Source organism: Oncorhynchus nerka, linkage group LG28 (assembly GCF_034236695.1).
Source record: "Oncorhynchus nerka isolate Pitt River linkage group LG28, Oner_Uvic_2.0, whole genome shotgun sequence".
NCBI lineage: Eukaryota > Metazoa > Chordata > Actinopteri > Salmoniformes > Salmonidae > Oncorhynchus > Oncorhynchus nerka.
The window spans coordinates 41,706,812-41,730,093 of record NC_088423.1 but is presented as its reverse complement, the minus strand read 5'-3'; the positions used below and the strand labels follow the sequence as shown (position 1 = coordinate 41,730,093).

The following is a 23,282-nucleotide window of genomic DNA, read 5'->3' as shown; positions in this document are numbered from 1 at the left end:
TAGATTTTTCTTGGGGGAGAGCAACCTAGGTAGCTTGCTAACTTTGGACACAACATGCGTTTATTGATCATATCTAGTACCGGTAGCTCTAAACCTAGCTAAATATATGGTCGAGAATAAATGCTTGCTTTCTGCCTCAACTGGTCGAGATGGTCTGTTAGCTTGTAGTAGCTAGGCTAATCTGCTGGCAAATTTCCATATTTTACTGATTCCAGTTTTGTTTCAGGTCTATGGCCTCTCAGCTCATACTTTGCAGGCTAGTTAGGTAGCTATAGCTGCATCTGTTGACCACATGTCAATACTCTGTATCTATACTATTGCCGCTATTAGTGGCCAATTTACTTGACTCTCTGTAATATTAACTGCAAAATAGCTTGCTTTTGCTAGCTATCTCCATGGACCCTCCTAGGAAGTGAGTATTGCCTGCACCCCTACCAGACAGTTTTACACAGAGAAGAAGCGATGGAGACTGGGCAGAATAATTGGTCAAGGAGGCTTTGAATTGATCTACCTAGGTAGGTAACCAGACTAGTATGTCAATCCATCAAGGTATCACTGATTCTCAACCCCCCCCCCCCTCCCTCCCCAACACAGACACAGACACACACACACACACACACCCCTCTTTGAGTGACAAGAGTGGTGACCCCAATTTATGGAGCAAAACGCATGACCAGCAATCACAGATTTGTGTTTTGGGTGTAAACACATCACCAACAGACCACAAAAACTGGGGTACATCTGATTGTTTTGAAATTACTGTCATGTTTATCGCGTTTTATTTATCTCTGTGTTTATCTCTGTGTTTACCTGTTTTTCTTTGTCTCTCTCTCCCCTCTCTCTTTTGCTCTCCCCTTTTTCTATTACACCCTATCTCTCTCCCTCCTTTTCTCCATCTCTTACATTTTCTCTCTCTCCTTTCTTCCCTCTCTCCCTTCAGCTTCGCAGGAAGTGGACACACCTGTTGGGGAGGACTCTAATTTTCTCATTAAAGTGGTGAATACAGGAATGGCTGATGGTGTTGTGTGAGTCAAGGCATTAACACCTATGTGTAGGCATTGTCATTTGGTCAGAGATACTTGAGAGATGATGACAGTTTGACAGTTTGAATCATTTAATGTTAGGCTCTGTTGCTCTCTCACTTTGTATTTCTCTCTTGCTTGCTCTCCTCGCTGGGTTTTGTTGGATATGGAAAGTGACAACTGCTGGCTGTATATGCTTATAAAACAGCCTATAAGCTTTAGGGAGCACATGCAACAGCTTTCAGCATGTCTTTTTTTATATTGACTGCCTAGGCTATTTCCATATCTCTTATTTGACCCTCTTATTTCATTGTGTCTGCAGGATTACCATGTGGATTGGCCTCTGTTTTCTGAGCTCAAGTTCCATCTGAGGGAAACTAAACTTGAGAACAGTGAGTATCAACAACTTCAATCATTCAACGTATTGATGCAGCAGACATATGGTCAAGAATTCATAGCCTTTATCCCACATAGACTACACACTGTTTGGTTACAACAAAACCTGTTTTAGGCTACCTCTTATATGGAGAGCCAGGCCCAGTGCAGCAAGAGTGTACTTGGCTGATGAAGAGGCCATAGACATGAAGACTGCTGCCTGGTGTAATTAATAAGCCAAAGCAAACATGCACCTCAGTGGCAGTTAGCCCCGTCCCTGCTTGTTTGAGTTCTAATTCATAGAGAGGGACCCAATCACACATAATGATGCCTGCTCCTCCACTGGGCCCCTGACCACCTGCCAGTCTGGTGGAGAGCCAGTCAGGCCTGCCACCACTCCAAGACAGGCCTCATGTTCACTGTGTGTGTGTGCCTGCCTGCCTGCCTGTCTGCCTGTCTGTCTGTTTTCGCTCTGTCTGTCAGTGTGTTTTGTTTTGGCTATGATTAGAAGTGCATGCTTGTGTGTCTGGCTTAGACATACCTTTCCATATTTCCTCTGTCTGGTCATGGGGGTTTTGCGAACAGTTCGGACAGAGTCAATCCACAGGAATTCAGTTCACATCACTTCCCAATTTGTTGTATAACTTTTAAGACCGAAGGCTCAGTCCCCCTAGGATTGTATTTTTGGCACATGGCCAAAAACTTCTGCTCAGCACTAGCATCATAAAATAACAAAGGTAAATAAAACAAATGTAAATAATGAATGCAACAAGTAGTGAATAAAACAATAAGGCAAAGAGCAAATATGTACAGGGTTCTGTTTTTGAACTTTTTTGTGTCCACTATTCCTGTAGAAAAAAATTGGTGCATACTTGTGAAAATACATTAAATATGTTGTAAATATTTAATGTATATGTAAGACCCAATACATGTTTGATTTTTGTCCCTCGTAATTCTTTCCTGCTGTTGTTTCAGTGCTGATGTTGAAGGGGAGCAAGAAGCTGGACTTCCTGGGGATCCCTGCAAACTGGGGATCAGGACTAGCAGAACACAACAGAACCAGGTACTACTGACCATGGTCCTGATGATGATGATGGTACTTGATTAATAATCCCTCACATTGGGGTTGGGAAGTGTGTTCGAGATTATTTTACCCCTTCTCCTTGACCTTTGCCCTGTTCAGGTACAGGTTCATGGCGATGGACCGCCTGGGCAGTGACCTTCAGAAAGTATGTGAGAGAAATGGTGACAAGCTAAAGAAACACACAGTGCTACAACTAGGATGTGTCCTGGTGAGACTCGTACTCTACTATCCTCTCCATCATCCATTGCTGCATATCACAAGAATTTCACCTACTGCTTGTCCTCCTACAGCTGGATGTCCTTGAGTATATCCATGACAACGAGTATGTCCATGCAGATGTAAAGAAGGCCAACCTAATGCTTGGTCACACAGACCCAAACAAGGTTAGCACTAGCGCTGTCTAAGTACAGTAGGCATGTGTATTGAAGGCATTTCTTGTACTGTGTACAAAACATACATAGACAACCGTTTCAAGTTATCTTCATATTGAGCATTGTGTTAGGCTTCTACTTGTGAGTTATCTACACATACTGTCTGTTTATTATCTGTTGTACATGTAATACCTGTCTTACAGGTACAGCCCAGATGGAGTGCACAAGGAGAACAAGGAAAACCCGAAGAAGGGACACAAAGGAACCGTAGAGTACACCAGCATTGATGCTCAACATGGAGTCGGTAAAGTGTCATTTCATTGTTATGAACATTCATAGTTTCATGTGCCAAAAAAAAAGCTATTGTGTTGTGAAAGGTTTCTGGGTAAACATACATGGATTTGTGGACAGTAGAGTTCTCTTGTATTGACTGTATGGCCAATGATCTTGCACGGATGTGTCTTACTGTGTACTAACTACATTACTGTATCTTTCAGTTGGCGGAGTACGTGTTAATCAATGCATAATGTAAAGTGAAGCCCCCTTCGTCCCTTGCTTTAAAATCTCCCTCAGTAGTTATCGGAAACACATTAGCTGGAAAATTGCATACATGGTCCTTTTTATTGGACATTGATTCTCCCTGGCCCACATTCCCCCGACACGGACTCCATTTAACAATTCCCTAATTAGCTAAAGTCATAACCTGCATTGTGTATTCATCCCCCATTAATTAAGGCTTTGATGTTTGGTTAGAGAGGGACTGGCCACTGATAACCTCTCGGCTTGCTCAGAGCAGAGGAAGGCGTTAAGGTTCGATACCCTGAACGAGTGTGGAAGGACTGTCTAATCGCCGTGCCACTGTTTCTATCGATGTTGTCGATATGGACCAACACAGACAAGATGTTCATGCAGCGATATTGATGAAGGCAAACATGTCCTTTTTAATATACTTTAGAGAGAGAGAGAGAGAGAGAGGGGTTGGTGGGGGGTATGCTGAACTTGTGTTTTTCTGTTGGATGTTCTCTGAATGAAAAGGTGGATGTTGAGCCCATGTATTGTAATCATTGTTTCGCCTATATACATTCAACACAGGTACACAGACACAAAAGAAAATAATACCCAGAAATTATATTTATTTTTTAATGTATTTCTCTGTTTTTTTGGAAGAAAACATTTTGGGGATGGTAAAACATTTTCAGTGTAAACTTAAATGGCTTAAACCATATACTGTATAAATTATGTAGAATATATACTGGATAGCATAAGAACATGGCATAAGCCATGACAAATTTGCATAATTTAAGGAAATGAGCTTTTAAACTGAAAATGTTTTCTTTGCCCCATGGCAAAATGTGTAGAATTGCAGGAAATGAGTTTCAAAGTGGCAACATTTTTTCTCTCTAAAACCATGGCCACCGCCACCGCTGCTGAAAAAAAACTGATTGAACTTCACAGTTCCAGACAAGCCCATATGTTGCAGGCAGAACTTACTTCAACATGTTCTCAGTTGTTCGTCTATGGCTGTTCTCATTGTGTATTTGATGTAATACGAGTTTAGATAAGGAATGACGCTTAAATCACAGGACTGGTTCAAACACAGGTCTGTTCTTTTATATTGAAGTACACCCACTCACACCTAGGACAATTTGTTGTCCTGTCACATACAAGCAGTTGCATATGGTCCTCATTCCAACCCTTCAGTCTAGCCTAAACAGTTGAAGCTGTTGTACAGGTGAATTATTCCTTTGCTTTTATGGCCCAGGGGTCATGAATCTTCTACAAACCAAAGTAGGTAGAGAGTATAAGATGAAAATATGTGCTTATGCAGTGATCTTCTTCTAACCACTATTGACTTTCATAAGTCCTTTTATATATCTAACTCTGTCATTAGGTCTACAGTACACAACTATTGGAATTGGTCAATCAAGAGGCAATTTGGTAAAGTTTCCCATTTTTAACTACAGTTGATAAACGAACCACATTTTTTTTTATCCCAGGCAGATAAATTGTATATGATAGCTGCTCGTACTTGACCTCTATGTTGTAAGGCAGTTTCTGAGTTTCTTTGGGTCAAATGGCAATTGAAATGCATGCAGATTTTGACGAGGAGCAAGACTACTTTTTGCTCAAGACCCTGTCCTCCCATCTCACCTCTCATCAACCTCACCGGGTAGATGTTGATAGGTTGCCATGATGAGGGTGGAGATTGAACACAGAATGATGCACCGCTGAACTCTGAGCTAATTATCACCTATTGGAGCGGGATGCTTCGGAACACAGAAATTCCAACTGAGAGTGTGACACCATGCTTTAAGAAATCTGAATAACAGTAGGAGATGACAACCCACTACATTGTCACCTAACTCCTCTACGACAAGCCTGGAGTGTGTAGGGCTCTGAGGTTCACCTTCTAAACTGTGTGTGTGTGTGTGTTTGCTCGTTTGCATGCATGCGCACATTTATTGTGTCTGTGCCAGGGTTTCCGTTAGCAGGCTCTTGCCGGCCTTTGGCCCCCCAAAAAATGTATTAAAAGCCGATTAAATCAAACTTGCCAACCAAAATGACCGGGAGAAAATATCCATTGCGAGATAATGCCTTTTATTCATTGATGGAAATACCAGTTGAAGTAAATACATGCTTTTCGGTCGATAGGTTCATTTGCATAATTAAGTGGAATTAAATTGGCCTGTGTGTATTTTCATTAGTCACCATGTATCTTATTTATCCAACACAACTATCACATGCAGAGCCTTTTTCAAGACTTCTAAATGCCATCACATGTTAACAACAGTTTTGGTGCACGATTAAAAATACCTACTATTTGTATGTCTCAACTGGTAATTGAAGCGAGGCTCCCATTCACCATCCAAGTGCAGGCAATAGGCCATCATCTTGTCACCCATCACTTTATAATCAGAGCTGGAGGCAGTATGCATTTTGAAAACATACTTAATTGTTTGAAACCTGAATGTTTTATTTCATATTAGGAGACATGTCTTACCTTGCTTCAAAGTAGCCTATTGGCAAAATCCGACCATGGAAACGTGGAGGCAATTTTTTTATAAAGACTTCATAGGTGGCACTTGAATTTTAAGTTTGAGGAAGTTTACAATTGATCATTTATCCTACCATTTCTACCGATCCTACCATTTCTACCGATCCTACCATTTCTACCGATCCTACCATTTCTACCGTTCACTGAACAGCTTCATTTCAATAATAATGTTTTCATTACTCAAAATCATTGTCATGTGGTTAATCATAAAAAATGGAATTAAAATGATAACAATCTAAATGGTAAAAGTCAACTAATGCAAGATCACCAGCCTCTGCCATATGGACACATTGATACACCGTGATACATGGGCGGCTAAAAAATGAACGCATGGAACTCATAGCCTACAGGCCAATGCAGCAGTAGGCCTAAAACCTCCATTGCTCTTTCACACTGAGGATTTGTGATTATTGAGGGGGAGACTGTTGGAAAGATTTTTCAAATGCTCCCTCGACATTATCAGGACAGAGAAACCAGACACATGCTCATTGCTCATGTGGAGCACTCCAAACAAAAAACAACGAAAACATTGAGGATATCGTAAATGACGGTTATGAAATAAACCAAAACTTGTTTCTCACAAGTGTAGCAGATTGTGAACTTTGCAAACAAAGTTTCCACTCCGATAATGAGAACGGTAAATGACTAATTAATACATGTTTTACATAATCCCTGTCATTTGGTTACATTAATTTAACGGTATATTTACTCTGGTGAAGTATGTAATGGGGAATCATAATCATCAAAGGGCAAACTATTCACACAATTAAATGTGCAAGAATTGGCAGGAGAGAGCTGAGCCATTCCGGAGAGACTTGCCTATATCTTCGCCACACTTCTCCCCTTCTTGTCTCAACATTTTAAATTATACTCAAGACACATTATCTTCACACACATTTTAGATGCTTTTCACCGACAGCCGCAACTCAATAATCAACTAGGTCTATTGCCATGTTACCGATGTGAAGTGGCTAGCTAGTTAGAGGGGTGCGTGCTAATAGCGTTTTAATTGGTGACGTCACTCGCTCTGAGACCTTGAAGAAGTTGTTCCCCTTGCTCTGCAAGGGCTGTGGCTTTTGTGGAGCGATGGGTAACGATGCTTCGAGGGTGGCTGTTGTCGATGTGTGCAGAGGGTCCCTGGTTCGAGACCAGGTAGGGGCGAGGAGAGGGACGGAAGCTATACTGTTACACATGCGCGCTGCCCATATTGAAGGCTTCCCAAATAGGCATGAGCTTGTGATTGGAAACCATCCATTTTTTTTTAAAGAAGCTAATGATCCTCGATTCCTCTGTGGCTAAGTCATGCTTTCTGGTGAAGTATTTTCAATGATTTTATTTAATTCTGTGTAGGCAGGAGTAATTATATAATTACAGTATGTAATGTATTTTCATTTACTTCCCTATTTGACCCACTGCTATGGTATTTCTCCCCTGTTCTGTTGGTTTTCATATCAACTTTATTTTGTTGTCCAGAAGCCAAAGGCACAATCCTAGTCATATTAGCAGCCCATCCTAAGTGTTGCGTCTTTAGATTCCCCCTCTTTTTAAATTTCTGACAGAGATTTTCATGTAAGTCACATAAGGAACCGCTATCAGGTGCGCAGTTTAGAATGGCGTTTTCCCATGTGTAGTGTTTAGAATGGTGTTTTCCCATGTGTAGTGTTTAGAATGGGGTTTTCCCATGTGTAGTGTTTAGAATGGCGTTTTCCCATGTGTAGTGTTTAGAATGGCGTTTTCCCATGTGTATTGTTTAGAATGGCGTTTTCCCATGTGTATTGTTTAGAATGGCGTTTTCCCATGTGTAGTGTTTAGAATGGCGTTGTCCCATGTGTAGTGTTTAGAATGCTGTATTCCCATGTGTAGTGTTTAGAATGGCGTTTTCCCATGTGTAGTGTTTAGAATGGCGTTTTCCCATGTGTAGTGTTTAGAATGGCGTTTTGCCATGTGTAGTGTTTAGAATGGCGTTTTCCCATGTGTAGTGTTTAGAATGGTGTTTTGCCATGTCTAGTGTTTAGAATGGTGTTTTGCCATGTGTAGTGTTTAGAATGGCGTTTTCCCATGTGTAGTGTTTAGAATGGCGTTTTCCCATGTGTAGTGTTTAGAATGGCGTTTTCCCATGTGTAGTGTTTAGAATGGCGTTTTCCCATGTGTAGTGTTTAGAATGGCGTTTTCCCATGTGTAGTGTTTAGAATGGCGTTTTCCCATGTGTAGTGTTTAGAATGGCGTTTCCCATGTGTAGTGTTTAGAATGGCGTTTTCCCATGTGTAGTGTTTAGAATGGCGTTTTCCCATGTGCGTTTTCCCATGTTTAGTGTTTAGAATGGCGTTTTCCCATGTGTAGTGTTTAGTGAATGGCGTTTTCCCATGTGTATTGTTTTTCCCATGTGTAGTGTTTAGAATGGCGTTTTCCCATGTGTAGTGTTTAGAAGAATAGTGCGTTTTCCCATGTGTAGTGTTTAGAATGGTGTTTTCCCATGTGTATTGTGTTTAGAATGGCGTTTTCCCATGTGTAGTGTTTAGAATGGCGTTTTCCCATGTGTATTGTTTAGAATGGCGTTTTCCCATGTGTAGTGTTTAGAATGGCGTTTTCCCATGTGTAGTGTTTAGAATGGCGTTTTCCCATGTGTAGTGTTTAGAATGGCGTTTTCCCACGTGTAGTGTTTAGAATGGCGTTTCCCCCATGTTTAGAATGGCGTTTTCCCACGTGTAGTGTTTAGAATGGCGTTTTCCCACGTGTAGTGTTTAGAATGGCGTTTTCCCACGTGTAGTGTTTAGAATGGCATTTTCCCATGTGTAGTGTTTAGAATGGCGTTTTGCCACGTGTAGTATTTAGAATGGCGTTTTCCCATGTTTAGTGATTAGAATGGCGTATTCCCATGTGTAGTGTTTAGAATGGCGTGTTCCCACGTGTAGTGTTTAGAATGGCGTTTTCCCACGTGTAGTGTTTAGAATGGCGTTTTCCCACGTGTAGTGTTTAGAATGGCGTTTTCCCATGTGTAGTGTTTAGAATGGCGTTTTCCACGTGTAGTGTTTAGAATGGCGTTTTCCCACGTGTAGTGTTTAGAATGGCGTTTTCCCACGTGTAGTGTTTAGAATGGCGTTTTCCCATGTGTAGTGTTTAGAATAGTGTTTTCTTGCAAATTGCATTTTGGCAAATGTTTGAAAATGATGTTTTATTGGCTGCTTCGTTACATGAGTTGCGTGTTCTGTTTAAATGCATTACCATAATCTTAATGTGATTTCTGTCATTCTGAGCACGGTGGGTGGACTCGTATGCACCCAATGCATATTTGTCCGGTACATTTCTGAAATGGCTGGTAATTGAAAATCTTCCTGGCCACATTGTCCGGGCGTCACATTTTCCTAACTGAAAAACCATGGTCTGTGCATCTATTGTGTGTGTGTGAGAGCTGTGTGTATCCTGCCCCCCCCCCTCATTAGGGAAAGATGCATAAATACACTACCAAACAGCAAAGTGAATGCCATTGTGAACAGGGACAATATGTCCAAAGAACTCACACAGGCAGGCTTAACATATTTATAATTGTTAATCTATTATGTGGCTTTTGGAGTTGGAGCAGTTTGAGTGCTGGTGTTACTGGCTCTCAGTATCAATGAGGCTTTATATAATTGTTTACAACAATGGCTTGATTAGATGTGGCAGCAACAAATATACTCGAAAGCTGACCTATGCACTTAAGTACTTTTACATCTTGCACTCTTAAGATAATGCATCCAATAAATTATTTAAACAATCGGTTTAATCACAGAAATGAAGGCAACAACCAACCAACATCTGACTACAACCAACAACACCAACCAACTAACAACCAACACCTGCAATGTCCGTCTCAATGCTAGCCAGTAGTGCTGGCCTGCTGGGTGCTGCTGCCTGGAGGACACTCTTGTAGCACTGGCTGGGATCAATGCTATCCATGGATCTGGCTCAAGATTTCTTCCTCTGATGAAGCCAGTCGATAGGTAATTTCTCCAGAGATGTGAGGCCGTTACAGTATTGAGTTGCTAAAACTCCCCGGGCTCGACCCCTCACATGGACTCATTTCAGACATATTGATGAACTCAACACAGTTTTTCATAAAGACACTGGCTCAGTGCAGGGTTTGTCCACTTCTTCATTCAAACTAGATGGAAGGCATTGTTTACAATGACGTCCATAGATGAATGCCTAGCCATCAGTATTTAGATTTGTGCAGAGCACCTAGTCGACTTCTGTAACATGTGGTAATGATTTTGGCTCAGACATCTGTGTGTGTGTGTGTTTTACTGCCTGAGAGAGGGATCGAGTGTGTGAGTGTATTTTTAGGTAATGCAGCGGGCATCTGGATCATGTCAGAGGCCACAAGGATCCAGTTTCCTGGAACGGGCCAGAACGGAAGTAATCTGACCAAACAAGTCAGCCCTCCCCTCAGAAAGCCCTGTTTGTCTGCGGAGCATGTTGCCGAAGGCTTCCGCCGAAACGTGTCCGTATGTTCTGACCTCTGCGTCTAAGAAAATACATTCAAATGTAAAGAATATTCCAGTGAGTGCAGGTTTAGTCTTTCCTTAAGTATATGGGTTTTGAACCCCGCACCCAAATACTTTTTGTTGCTACAAACATTTGAGCTGAGCACACAAATTTCTCTTCCTATGTCTGCAGAGTAGGACATAGATCAAGAAAATGTGAAGAGTAACACCAGCTGCGAAAACAAAACACGCCTGTCATCGTCATACCCTCACTTTTTCATATTGTGTTTTTTCCTCTGAACACATCCTGTCAATTAAAGCTGTTTTTATCCTCCTAGACCAGGTTCTGATCTTCTACTACCTCTCGCCCCTCTCTTTTTGGCTCTCTCTCTCCCCCTCTCAGAAGCTCCATCTAGACGTGGGAACCTGGAGGTGTTGGGCTTCTGTTTGCTCCACTGGCTGTGCTGGGCGCTGCCCTGGGAGGCCAAGACCAGGTACTAAGCAAACACTCTCTCCTCTCTCTGGTTCCTTCTCCTCCATCTCCCTATTAAACCATTGTTTCCCCTCTCTCCCTCTGTATTTCATGCCTGTTTTTCTCTCTCTTTCTAGACTCATGTGTAATCTACCTGGCTCGGTGCAGCAGCTGTCTGTGGGTGGAGCTTCCACATGTGAGTGAGAAGGCCTACAGTGGCTTGCAAAACTATTCACCCACCTTGGCATTTTTCCTATTTTGTTGCCTTACAACCTGGAATAAAATATACATTTTGTGGGTCTGTACCATTTGATTTACACAACATGCCTACCACTTTGAATATGCAAAATATTTTGTATTGTGAAACAAACAAGAAATAAGACTAAAAAACTGAAAACTTGAGCATGCATAACTATTCAACCCCCTCATGGTCTAAACTTTGTAGAGACACTTTTTCCAGCAATTACAGCTGCAAGTCTCTTGGGGCATGTCTCTATAAGCTTGGCACTTCTAGCCACTGGGATTTCTGCCCATTCTTCAAGGCAAAACTGCTCCAGCTCCTTCAAGTTGGATGGGTTCCGCTGGTGTACAGCAATCTTTAAGTCATACCAGAGAATCTCAATTGGATTAAGGTCTGGGCCATTCCAAGACATTTAAATATTTCTGCATAAACCACTTGAGTGTTGCTTTAGCAGTATGCTTAGGGTCAGTATCCTGCTGGAAGGTGAACCTCCGTCCCAGTCTCAAATCTCTGGAAGACTGAAACAGCTTACCTCAACAATTTCCCTGTATTTATTTCCCTGCATCCATCATTCTATCAATTCTGTCCAGTTTCCCAGTCCCTGCCGTTGGAAAACATCCCCACAGCTTGATGCTGCCACCACCATGCTTCACTGGGGATGGTCTTCTCGGGGTGATGAGAGGTGTTGGATTTGCGCCAGACATAGCATTATCCTTGATGGACAAAAAGCTCAATTTCAGTCTCATCGGACCAGAGTACCTTCTTCCATATGTTTGGGGAGTCTCCCACATGCCTTTTGGCGAACACCAAACGTGATTGCTTATTCCTTTCTGGCCACTCTCCCATAAAGCCCAGCTCTGTGGAGCGTACAGCTTAAAGTGGTCCTATGGACAGATACTCCAATCTCTGCTGTGGAGCATTGAAGCTCCTTCAGGTTTATCTTTGTTTCCTCTCTGATTAATGCCCTCCTTGCCTGGTCTGTGAGTTTTGGTGGGCGGCCCTCTCTTGGCAGGTTTGTTGTGGTGCCATATTCTTTAAAATAATGTATTTAATGGTGCTCCGTGGGATGTTAAAAGTTTTGGATTATTTTTTATAACCCAACCCTGATCGGTACTTCTCCACAACTTTGTCCCTGACCTGTTTGGAGAGCTCCTTGGCTTCATGGTGCTGCTTGCTTGGTGGTGCGCCTTGCTTAGTGGTGCTGCAGACTCTGGGGCCTTTCAGAAAAGGCGTAAATATACTGAGATCATGTGACAGATCATGTGACACTTAGATTGCACACAGGTAGACTTTAGTTAATTATGTGACCTCTGAAGGTAATTGGTTGCACCAGATCTTATTTAAGCGCTTCAAAGCAAAGGGGGTGAATACATATGCACGCACCACTTTCAGTGGTCCCCCCCTCCGCACCCCCCCCCAGTTTCCCAGGTGTCAGTGAAACACTTGATCAATCTTTCAAAACCCCATCCTATGAATCCAATCCTACAACTCCAGGATCCATCCCAGAGAGACTTGGGTGTTCTGTTGTCTGTTATCTCTGGTCCTGTAAAGAGAGGTCACGTCTCAATGAGGTGACGTCTCTGTGTGATGTGATATGGTGGTAACTGTCTGACTGAGCTGATTCTCTGCAACTCCTCCAGAGGCAGGGCCCGTCTGGCCGCCACAGATAAGGCTCAGGACATGCATCAACCCTATTATATAGTGTGATACACACTCACCACCTTGTGTGTACACTCTAGGTAGCGGGACGTGTTACAGTAAGAGGTGAAAGTCATCTGATTGTTTCTGTGTACTGAAACACACATCACCAGGGGTGTGTCTGTGTAATTGGTAGTTATAGCCCTTGTTTATCAAAAATCTATGATAAGAGACACTGAGTGGGACTGTGAAGCATATTGTTAATTTTTCTCTTTCTCTCTCCTCTTCCCCGCTCCCTCTCAGATGAGTTGACCAGGTTCATACTCCATGTCAAAGTTATGGGGTATAAGCAACGTCCGGATTACCAGAAGCTGAGAAAGCTGCTGTCCGAGGGGGGACAGAGAGCGAGCAGAGGCCAGAGAAGGCTGGACCGGTCTGGGCTATGAGGATAGGTGTCACATAGTTTCTCCACCAGAGGGTCTGATGGCCCAGCCACGGGCAAGGTGTGAGAATCTGAGAGATTACCTAAACACTTGCATTGAAGTTGTTCAAGTATCAATCATTCACATGCATATCCAGATCTACCCCCAAATGTAAGTGGTCTATGGCTTACTAAAAGTTAGAAAAGCAGGTCACAAACATACCCGCATGAAGTAAAGTATCAGGATCTAACATATATACGTACATATATATGTGTGTGTGTGTGTGTGTGTGTGTGTGTGTGTGTGTGTGTGTGTGTGTGTGGATGTATTTCAAGCCCTACCTTCAAGGCACAGTCATGTTAGTATATGTAAACTTCTGACCCACTGGAATTGTAATACATTGAATTATAAGTGAAATAATCTGTCTGTAAACATTTGTTGGGAAAATTGCTTGTGTCATGCACAAAGTAGATTTGCCAAAACTATAGTTTGTTAAACAAGAAATTTGTGGAGTGGTTGAAAAACACGTTTTAATGACTCCAATCTCAGTGTATGTAAACTTCCGACTTCAACTGTATATACTGTATATAGTCCAGTCTGACTACTGGACTCTGACTCTGGACACATATTCACTGACTGGTACGTACAGTGGGGCAAAAAAATATTTAGTCAGCCACCAATTGTGCAAGTTCGCCCTCTTAAAAAGATGAGAGGCCTGTACTTTTCATCATAGGTACACTTCACCTATGACAGAAAAAATGAGAAAAAAAATCCAGAAAATCACATTGTAGGATTTTTAATGAATTTATTTGCAAATTATGGTGGAAAATAAGTATTTGGTCAATAACAAAAGTTTATCTCAATACTTTGTTATATACCCTTTATTGGCAATGACAGAGGTCAAACGTTTTCTGTAAATCTTCACAAGGTTTTCAAACACTGTTGCTGGTATTTTGGTATTCTCCCTCCAAAGATTTTCTATGGGGTTGAGATCTGGAGACTGGCTAGGCCACTCCAGGACCTTGAAATGCTTCTTACGAAGCCACTCCTTCGTTGCCCGGTCGGAGTGTTTGGGATCATTGTCATGCTGAAAGACCCAGCCACGTTTCATCTTCAATGCCCTTGCTGATGGAAGGAGGTTTTCACTCAAAATCTCACGATACATGGCCCCATAATTTTTTCCTTTACATGGATCAGTCGTCCTGGTCCCTTTGCAGAAAAACAGCCCCAAAGCATGATGTTTCCACCACCATGTTCACAGTAGGTATGGTGTTCTTTGGATGCAACTCAACATTCTTTGTCCTCCAAACACGACGAGTTGAGTTTTTACCAAAAAGTAATATTTTGGTTTCATCTGACCATATGACATTCTCCTAATCTTATTCTGGATCATCCAAATGATCTCTAGCAAACTTCAGATGGGCCTGGACATGTACTGGCTTAAACAGGGGTACACGTCTGGCACTGCAGAATTTGAGTCCCTGGCGGCGTAGTGTGTCACTGATGGTAGGCTTTGTTACTTTGGTCCCAGCTCTCTGCAGGTCATTCACTAGGTCCCCCCGTGTGGTTCTGGGATTTTTGCTCACTGTTCTTGTGATCATTTTGACCCCACAGGGTGAGATCTTGCGTGGAGCCCCAGATCGAGGGAGATTATCAATGGTCTTGTATGTCTTCCATTTCCTAGTACGCAAATAAAAAAGCTAACTCTCTCTCCTCTGCTCTCATCCTTCTAGACCTATCGGCTGCCTTCGATACTGTGAACCATCAGATCCTCCTCTCCACCCTCTCCGAGTTGGGCATCTCCGGCGCGGCCCACGCTTGGATTGCGTCCTACCTGACAGGTCGCTCCTACCAGGTGGCGTGGCGAGAATCCGTCTCCACACCACGTGCTCTCACCACTGGTGTCCCCCAGGGCTCTGTTCTAGGCCCTCTCCTATTCTCGCTATACACCAAGTCACTTAGCTCTGTCATAACCTCACATGGTCTCTCCTATCATTGCTATGCAGACGACACACAATTAATCTTCTCCTTTCCCCCTTCTGATGACCAGGTGGCGAATCGCATCTCTGCATGTCTGGCAGACATATCAGTGTGGATGACGGATCACCACCTCAAGCTGAACCTCGGTAAGACGGAGCTGCTCTTCCTCACACAGGAAGCGGCGCAGGTCCTAATTCAGGCACTTGCCATCTCCCGTCTGGATTACTGCAACTCGCTGTTGGCTGGGCTCCCTGCCTGTGCCATTAAACCCCTACAACTCATCCAGAACGCCGCAGCCCATCTGGTGTTCAACCTTCCCAAGTTCTCTCACGTCACCCCGCTCCTCCGCTCTCTCCACTGGCTTCCAGTTGAAGCTCGCATCCGCTACAAGACCATGGTGCTTGCCTACGGAGCTGTGAGGGGAACGGCACCTCAGTACCTCCAGGCTCTGATCAGGCCCTACACCCAAACAAGGGCACTGCGTTCATCCACCTCTGGCCTGCTCGCCTCCCTACCACTGAGGAAGTACAGTTCCCGCTCAGCCCAGTCAAAACTGTTCGCTGCTCTGGCCCCCCAATGGTGGAACAAACTCCCTCACGACGCCAGGACAGCGGAGTCAATCACCACCTTCCGGAGACACCTGAAACCCCACCTCTTTAAGGAATACCTAGGATAGGATGAAGTAATTCCTCTCATCCCCCCCCCCCTTAAAAGATTTAGATGCACTACTGTTCCACTGGATGTCATAAGGTGAATGCACCAATTTGTAAGTCGCTCTGGATAAGAGCGTCTGCTAAATGACTTAAATGTAAATGTAAATATGGCTCAGGAAGGAGACGTGTAGAGATGAACGTACTTTGGTGCGAAAAGTGCAAATCAATCCCAGAACATCAGCAAAGGACCTTGTGAAGATGCTGGAGGAAACAGGTACAAAAGTTCCTTTATCCACAGTAAAATTTGTCCTATATTGACATCACCTGAAAGGCCGCTCAGCAAGGAAGAAGCCACTGCTCCAAAACCGCCATTAAAATAGCCAGACTACGGTTTGCAACTGCACATGGGGACAAAGATCATACTTTTTGGAGAAATGTCCTCTGGTCTGATGAAACAAAAATAGAACTGTTTGGCCATAATGACCATTGTTATGTTTGGAGGAAAAAGGGGAAGGCTTGCAAGCCAAAGAACACCATCACATCCGTGAAGCGCAGGGGTGGAAACATCATGTTGTGGGGGTGCTTTGCTGCAGGAGGGACTGGTGCACTTCACAAAATAGATGGCTTCATGAGGTAGGAAAATTATGTGGATATATTGAAGCAACATTTCAAGACATCAGTCAGGAAGTTAAAGCTTGGTCACGAATGGGTCTACCAAATGGAAAATGACCCCAAGAATTCTTCCAAAGTTGTGGCAAAAAGGCTTAAGTCCAGGTATTGGAGTGGTCATCACAAAGCCCTGACCTCAATCCCATAGAACATTTGTGTGCGGAACTGAAAAAGCGTGTGCGAGCAAGGAGGCCTACAAACGTGACTCAGTTACAACAGCTCTGCCAGGAGGAATGGGCCAAAATTCACCCAACTTGTTGTGGGAAGCTTGTGGAAGGCTACCTGAAACATTTGACCCAAGTTAAACAATCTAAAGGCAATGCTACCAAATACTAATTAAGTGCATGTAAACTTCTGATCCCCTGGGAATGTGATGAAAGAAATAAAAGCTGAAATAAATCATTCTCTCTACTATTATTCTGACATAACACATTCTTAAAAGAGAGTGGTGATCCACTTAAAACAGGGACTTTTTACCTCGATTAATTGTCAGGAATTGTGAAAAACTGAATGTATTTGGCTAAGGTGTATGTATATATATATATGTATATATATATACACTGTATAATGTATATCTGATTGCGTGTATCTAATATATCTGGAGAGGGTAGGTCAGGAGAGTGTAATGGAGTCCAGATGGCCTGACTAACTTCATGGGATGTGTTCATTGTGTATACAGTGATTTATATCTGTCTGGGAGAGGAGTGAGGTGTCTGTGTGTGAGTCTGTCATGAGCCCCAGTGCAGTGTGGGAGATTTACACACTGATCTCAGCCTCAGACCCCATCCAATTACAGATCTATATTTATAACATGCACGCATACACACGTACAGAAAGTATTTCAAATGAAATAGGTGCATTTCAATCGGACATCTGACTATACCAAATCTGTCAAATCTCTCTTGCTCTAGCTCTTTGCATAGCGGTGTAGAGAGGAATCACAATGGCGGCTAACTTGACCCACAGACGCCCAATTTGAGGCGATTGATGACACACACTTCACAGGGGCAGAGGATCAGCAGCCACAATTATACTCCTTTTCCCCCTCTCTCTGTCCCTCTTCTCTCCATACTGAACTGCTGGGCAGTTTGATCTGTAGTCAAACAGAAGGGTACATTTCTGGAGGCTTGGAAAAAGAGAGCGTAAATGTCAGTCGAAGTAATAGTGTTCATGGAAAGGCTGCCTTCAGTGTATCCTACTCCTCGGTATCATAATTTCTCTTCATCATTCAAAGACTGAAATGAGTAATTCAGTGAACATTGCTAGTCTTTAACACAGTAGGTGGCTTTCTCCAATTCAGATTCAGCCTACTCCTGGACTAAAAGCATGTTTAATGGAGTATAAGAGCAAGTTTCAATGTAGCAAGTATGCACAGAAATAGAAATAGTCCCTCACTCTCTCTTACTTTTTCCCAAAGAAAGTGTGTCGAGCTAAAGGCTTGTCCAAACCAAAGCCTGTATATGTGGAGGATGAGGAGGAGAGACCCAGACCTGTGCCGTCTCAATACATCAGAGATCCACCCATATCCAAGCCCCAGCCAGGACAGGTGAGGCTGCTTGTAATTGTAATATTGACAGGATTCACTACATTTGACTATAATGTTGTTACAAACTGGTTTTACAACAATGGACAAAATAACCAGAAAATCTACTGTGACTCCCGAGTGGTAATGAATATTGGAGTTGTATCAAAGAAAGTTTAAGTTCAAAGAAAAGTCAAACTCCAAAGAGAAATCACAAGAATATATTTTTATTGCCATATAATTTTTTTTTATAATAATCACAATATTCAATCGCTGCTACAAGAGTTCAGGTCAATGGCAGAAACTGGAGCAAATGTTTGAATTATCCCCAAACAGAAAACATCAACACAAACCAAACAGCGCGTGAGGAAAATGGTTGTTGACAATGGCGTAGCTGTGACCTCAACAAGACCACAAATCAACCATAGTCCGTCCTGCCGAGAGAGAGTAGAACCCCTACAAAAAGCAAACTGGGTCAAACACATAATGACCATTAGGAAGACCACAGCAGGTAGCCTAGTGGGGCGTCAGGTAGTCTAGTAGTTAGAGCGTTGGGCCAGTGTCATGACTTGACCCTTTCTGGGTGTAGATCGTGGCTTCCCCCTCTCTCTCACTCTCTCCTACACCCATGTTCTGTTATCTCAGGCTATACATTCCAAAGTTATTATCCGTAACGAAAACAACTGTGACTGCGATGCAGGCAACACATGGAAAATGTGAACACGTGTGTGCAGGATGAGAGATGAGCAAATGTCTGCAGACTTGAACTGCACAAGCAATTGGGAAGTGTTTGGCGTATTTTGCCCGGGTCAGAAATGTATTGGTCCGCAAAAGTAAGAATTACTACTTTTATGTGAATGAATGAGGTGGAACACACCTCAGTTCAAACTGTTCTTAGAAAAATATAACTTGTTAGAAAATAATTTGTAATTGACAAACTAAAAACAGGCTGCGTGCCTTGGTTTGAGGGCAACGCGGATTAAATGTGCTTTTGCATAACAATCACATTCTGGAAGGGAAAGAACGTTCTAACATCACGTGCATAAAAGAACTCACGCTAGGCGACCATTAGAGATATTTGGAACTCACGCATGAAAGGGTTAAAATCATCTTTGCAGCTTCCAACATTTTCCAAAACCAAATTTTGGAAAAATAGGAAAAACATTTTTCCTTTCAAATATTCTAATAATGTGCAAGCTATCAGAGGGGGTAGTCCCCACTCTCCCGCTAATTATTGAACCTCCACCCATAAATGGATTGATCTCTGACATCAGCATCGAAAAACAGCAGACATTGCTAACAACGCTCTCCAAAATCAACCATCGGGCGCAGGCCTTGTGAAGGTTCTCGCCAGTCTAGCCCTGACGTCTTGCCATCCGAGATTGGCATCATTCCAATACCGCAGTGCACAGCTGAAGCACGAGCAGGTAATCGCTGTTAGGCGTGTGTATGGGAGGCGAAGTTTGGTGCAGGAGAGCAGAGTGTAGCAAACAGGCGCACTTTAATTCCGGTCCAACAAGACAGGCGTAGGGACCTCCCGCACCTCAGATTCCTGGAGCGGAACAGCCACCACCGGCCTGAGGAGAGACACATGGAACGAGGGGTTAATACGATGATCAGAGGAAGCTGTAATCTGTAACACACCTCGTTCACCTTCCTCAGGACTTTGAAGGGCCCCACAAACCACGGACCCAGCTTCCGGCAGGGAAGGTGGAGGGGCAGGTTTCGGGTCGAGAGCCAGATCCAGTCCCCGGGGTGAACACCGAGGTCTCACTATGGTGACGGTCCACGCTGGTTTTCTGGCGAAGCGCAGCTTGCTGGAGGCGTATACGGGCGCATACTGTATACTGAACCAGTCGTCCACCGCAGGAGCCTCGGTCTGACCCTGATGCCACGGCTGGTACCCCAATATGCACTGAAAGAGGAGAGGTTAGTGGAGGAGTGGCGAAGCGAGTTCTGTGCCATCTTGGCCCAGGGCACGAACACCACCCACTTCCCCGGCCGGTCCTGGCAATAGGACCGCAGAAACCTGCCCACATCCTGGTTGACTCTCTCTACCTGCCCGGGGTGAAAACCCGAGGTAAGGCGGATCGAGACCCCCAGACGTTCCATGAACGCCTTCCAGACTATCGACGTGAACTGGGGACCCCAATCCCGGAAGATGTGAATAACCAGGGCTTCCACAGTCTGTAGGGGCCGTAGGATCCACAACGACCAGGATCATAGTGTTTCCCTGTTTCCATGATTATCGAAAACTTCAACAAGCATTTCTCAACGGCTGGCCATGCCTTCCTCCTGGCTACTCCAACCTCGGCCAACAGCTCCACCCCCCCCGCAGCTACTCGCCCAAGCCTCTCCAGGTTCTCCTTTACCCAAATGACCATCTTGAATCCCACCGTACCTTCTCCGCTGTGCAATCTGGTTTCCGAGCCGGTCACGGGTGCACCTCAGCCACGCTCAAGGTACTAAACGATATCATAACCGCCATCGATAAAAGACAGTACTGTGCAGCCGTCTTCATCGACCTGGCCAAGGCTTTCGACTCTATCAATCAACATATTCTTATCGGCAGACTCAGTAGCCTCGGTTTTTCTAATGACTGCCTTGCCTGGTTCACCAACTACTTTGCAGACAGAGTTCAGTGTGTCAAATTGGAGGGCATGCTGTCCGGTCCTCTGGCAGTCTCTATGGGGGTGCCATAGGGTTCAATTCTCGGGCCGACTCTTTTCTCTGTATATATCAATGATGTTGCTCTTGCTGCGGGCGATTCCCTGATCCACCTCTACGCAGACGACACCATTCTGTATACTTCCGGCCCAACTGCTCTTAAACGCTAGTAAAACCAAATGCATGCTTTTCAACCGTTCGCTGCCTGCACCCGCGCGCCCGACTAGAATCACCACCCTGGATGGTTCCGACCTTGAATATGTGGACATCTGTAAGTACCTAGGTGTCTGGCTAGACTGTAAACTCTCCTTCCAGACTCATATCAAACATCTCCAATCTAAAATCGAATCTAGAGTCGGCTTTCTATTCCGCAACAAAGCCTCCTTCACTCACGCCGCCAAACTTACGCTAATAAAACTGACTATCCTACCGATCCTCGACTTCGGCGATGTCATCTACAAAATAGCTTCCGATACTCTACTCAGCAAACTGGATGCAGTTCATCACAGTGCCATCCGTTATGTTACTAAAGCACCTTATACCACCCACCACTGCGACCTGTATGCTCTAGTCGGCTGGCCATCGCTACATATTCGTCGCCAGACCCACTGGCTCCAGATCATCTACAAGTCCATGCTCCGCCTTATCTGAGTTCACTGGTCACGATGGCAACACCCACCCGTAGCACGTGCTCCAGCATGTGTATCTCACTGATCATCCCTAAAGCCAACACCTAATTTGGCCGCCTTTCGTTCCAGTTCTCTAATGCCTGTGACTGGAACGAATTGCAAAAATCGCTGAAGTTGGAGACTTTTATCTCCCTCACCAACTTCAAACCGATCGCTGCAGCTGTACATAGTCTATCGGCAAATAGCCCACACAATTTTAACTACCTCATTCTCATACTGTTTATATTTATTTACTTTTCTGCTCTTTTGCACACCAGTATCTCTCCCTGTACATGACCATCTGAATAATTTTTCACTAATTAGAAAACCTCTTAGAGCAAGGTGAGACTCTAGCATCTCACTTAGCCAACAGGAAATGCAAATGCACAACGCCAAATGCTAATAGTCCTCGATAAAACTCAAACTTTCATTAAAACACACATGCAGGGTACTCAATTAAAGCTACACTCGTTGTGAATCTAGCCAACAAGTCAGATTTTTAAAATGCTTTTCGGCGAAAGCATGAGAAGCTATTATCTGATAGCATGCAACACCCCAAAATACCTGAAGGGGACAAAACAAAAAACAAAAACGCAGAAATAAAATATAAAACATTCATTACCTTTGACGAGCTTCTTTGTTGGCACTCCTATATGACCCATAAACATCACAATTGGGTATTGTTTTCGATTAAATCCGTCCATGTATACCCAAAATGTCAATTTATGAAGCCCGTCTGATCCAGGAAAAAGCACCTTTCCAAAACGCAACGTCATTTTTTTAAATTCAAAAAGTTGCCTATAAACTTTGACAAAACACTTCAAACTACTTTTGTAAACCAACTTTAGGTATTAGTAAACGTTAATAATCGATCAAATTGATCACGGGGCGATCTGTATTCAATAGCAGCAGGTCTTGAAATCTTGTTCGATATTCTCTCTTTCAAAACTTCCTCCTGTGTACCCGATGACAGGAAGTGCCTATTCTTCATTTCACCAAGGATTAATTTCAACCCAATTGCAAAGACTGGCGACATCGTGTGGAAGCTGTAGGCATTGTAAACTGGTCGCTATCTATTTTCCTTTGCCATAGACAAATCAGACAACTGGCGGAGGGATATTTTTTTGGTGAACAGTTTTCCTTGGGGTTTTGCCTGCTAAACACGTTATGTTATAGTCACAGACATGATTGAACTAGTTTTTAGAAACTTCAGAGTGTTTTCTATCCACACATACTAATCATATGCATGTACTATATTCCTGGCATGAGTAGCAGGACGTTGAAATCTTGCGCAATTTTTAACAAAACGTTGAAAAAAAAGACCCGATCTTTAAGAGTTTCCTGCAAAATTGTAATTATTCGCCTACCTCCTCATGCCTTTTGCACACAATGTATATAGACTCTCTTTTTTTTCTACTGTGTTATTGACTTTTAATTGTTTACTCCATGTGTAACTTTGTGTTGTCTGTTCACACTGCTATGCTTTATCTTGGCCAGGTCGCAGTTGTAAATGAGAACTTGTTCTCAACTAGCCTACCTGGTTAAATAAAGGTGAAATAAATAAAAGAAATAAAAAAATAAAGTTAAAAATTCCACAGACAGGTGTGACCAAGGTCATTGTGGAATGGGTAAGGGGTGTAGCTTACCTTTGAGCAGGTGTCTCGGAGCCTTACACTGGCCACTCACCGAGCAGGAGGAAACATAGATCCTCACGTCCTTAGCCAATGTGGGCCACCAGTACTTCCCAGTCAGACAGCGCACCGTCTGACCGATCCCCGGATGACCAGAGGAGGATGACGTGTGGGTCCAATAGACCAACTGGTCACGGACAGCATATGGAACGTACATATGCCGACCGGACACTGGAGGGGAGCGGGCTCTGTACACAACGCCTGATCAATATCCGCGTCCAGCACCCACTTTACCGGCGCTACCAGGCAAGAGCCAGGGAGGATTGGGGTCTGATCCATGGGCCTCTCC

General features: G+C 43.6%; 1 protein-coding gene across 1 annotated transcript; it reads left to right on the top strand.

Moving 5' to 3' along the window:
• The first annotated feature begins 230 nt into the window (after window positions 1–230).
• Window positions 231–13,204, top strand: LOC115113869 (serine/threonine-protein kinase VRK1-like). Its single transcript, XM_065012553.1, has 11 exons — window positions 231–260; window positions 410–515; window positions 941–996; window positions 1,345–1,414; window positions 2,373–2,460; window positions 2,581–2,689; window positions 2,772–2,877; window positions 3,040–3,156; window positions 10,777–10,864; window positions 10,980–11,038; window positions 13,025–13,204. Exons 1-11 carry the CDS (start codon window positions 231–233, stop codon window positions 13,165–13,167), a joined length of 972 nt encoding a protein of 323 aa, XP_064868625.1. The 3' UTR covers window positions 13,168–13,204.
• Window positions 13,205–23,282: the final 10,078 nt, after the last annotated feature.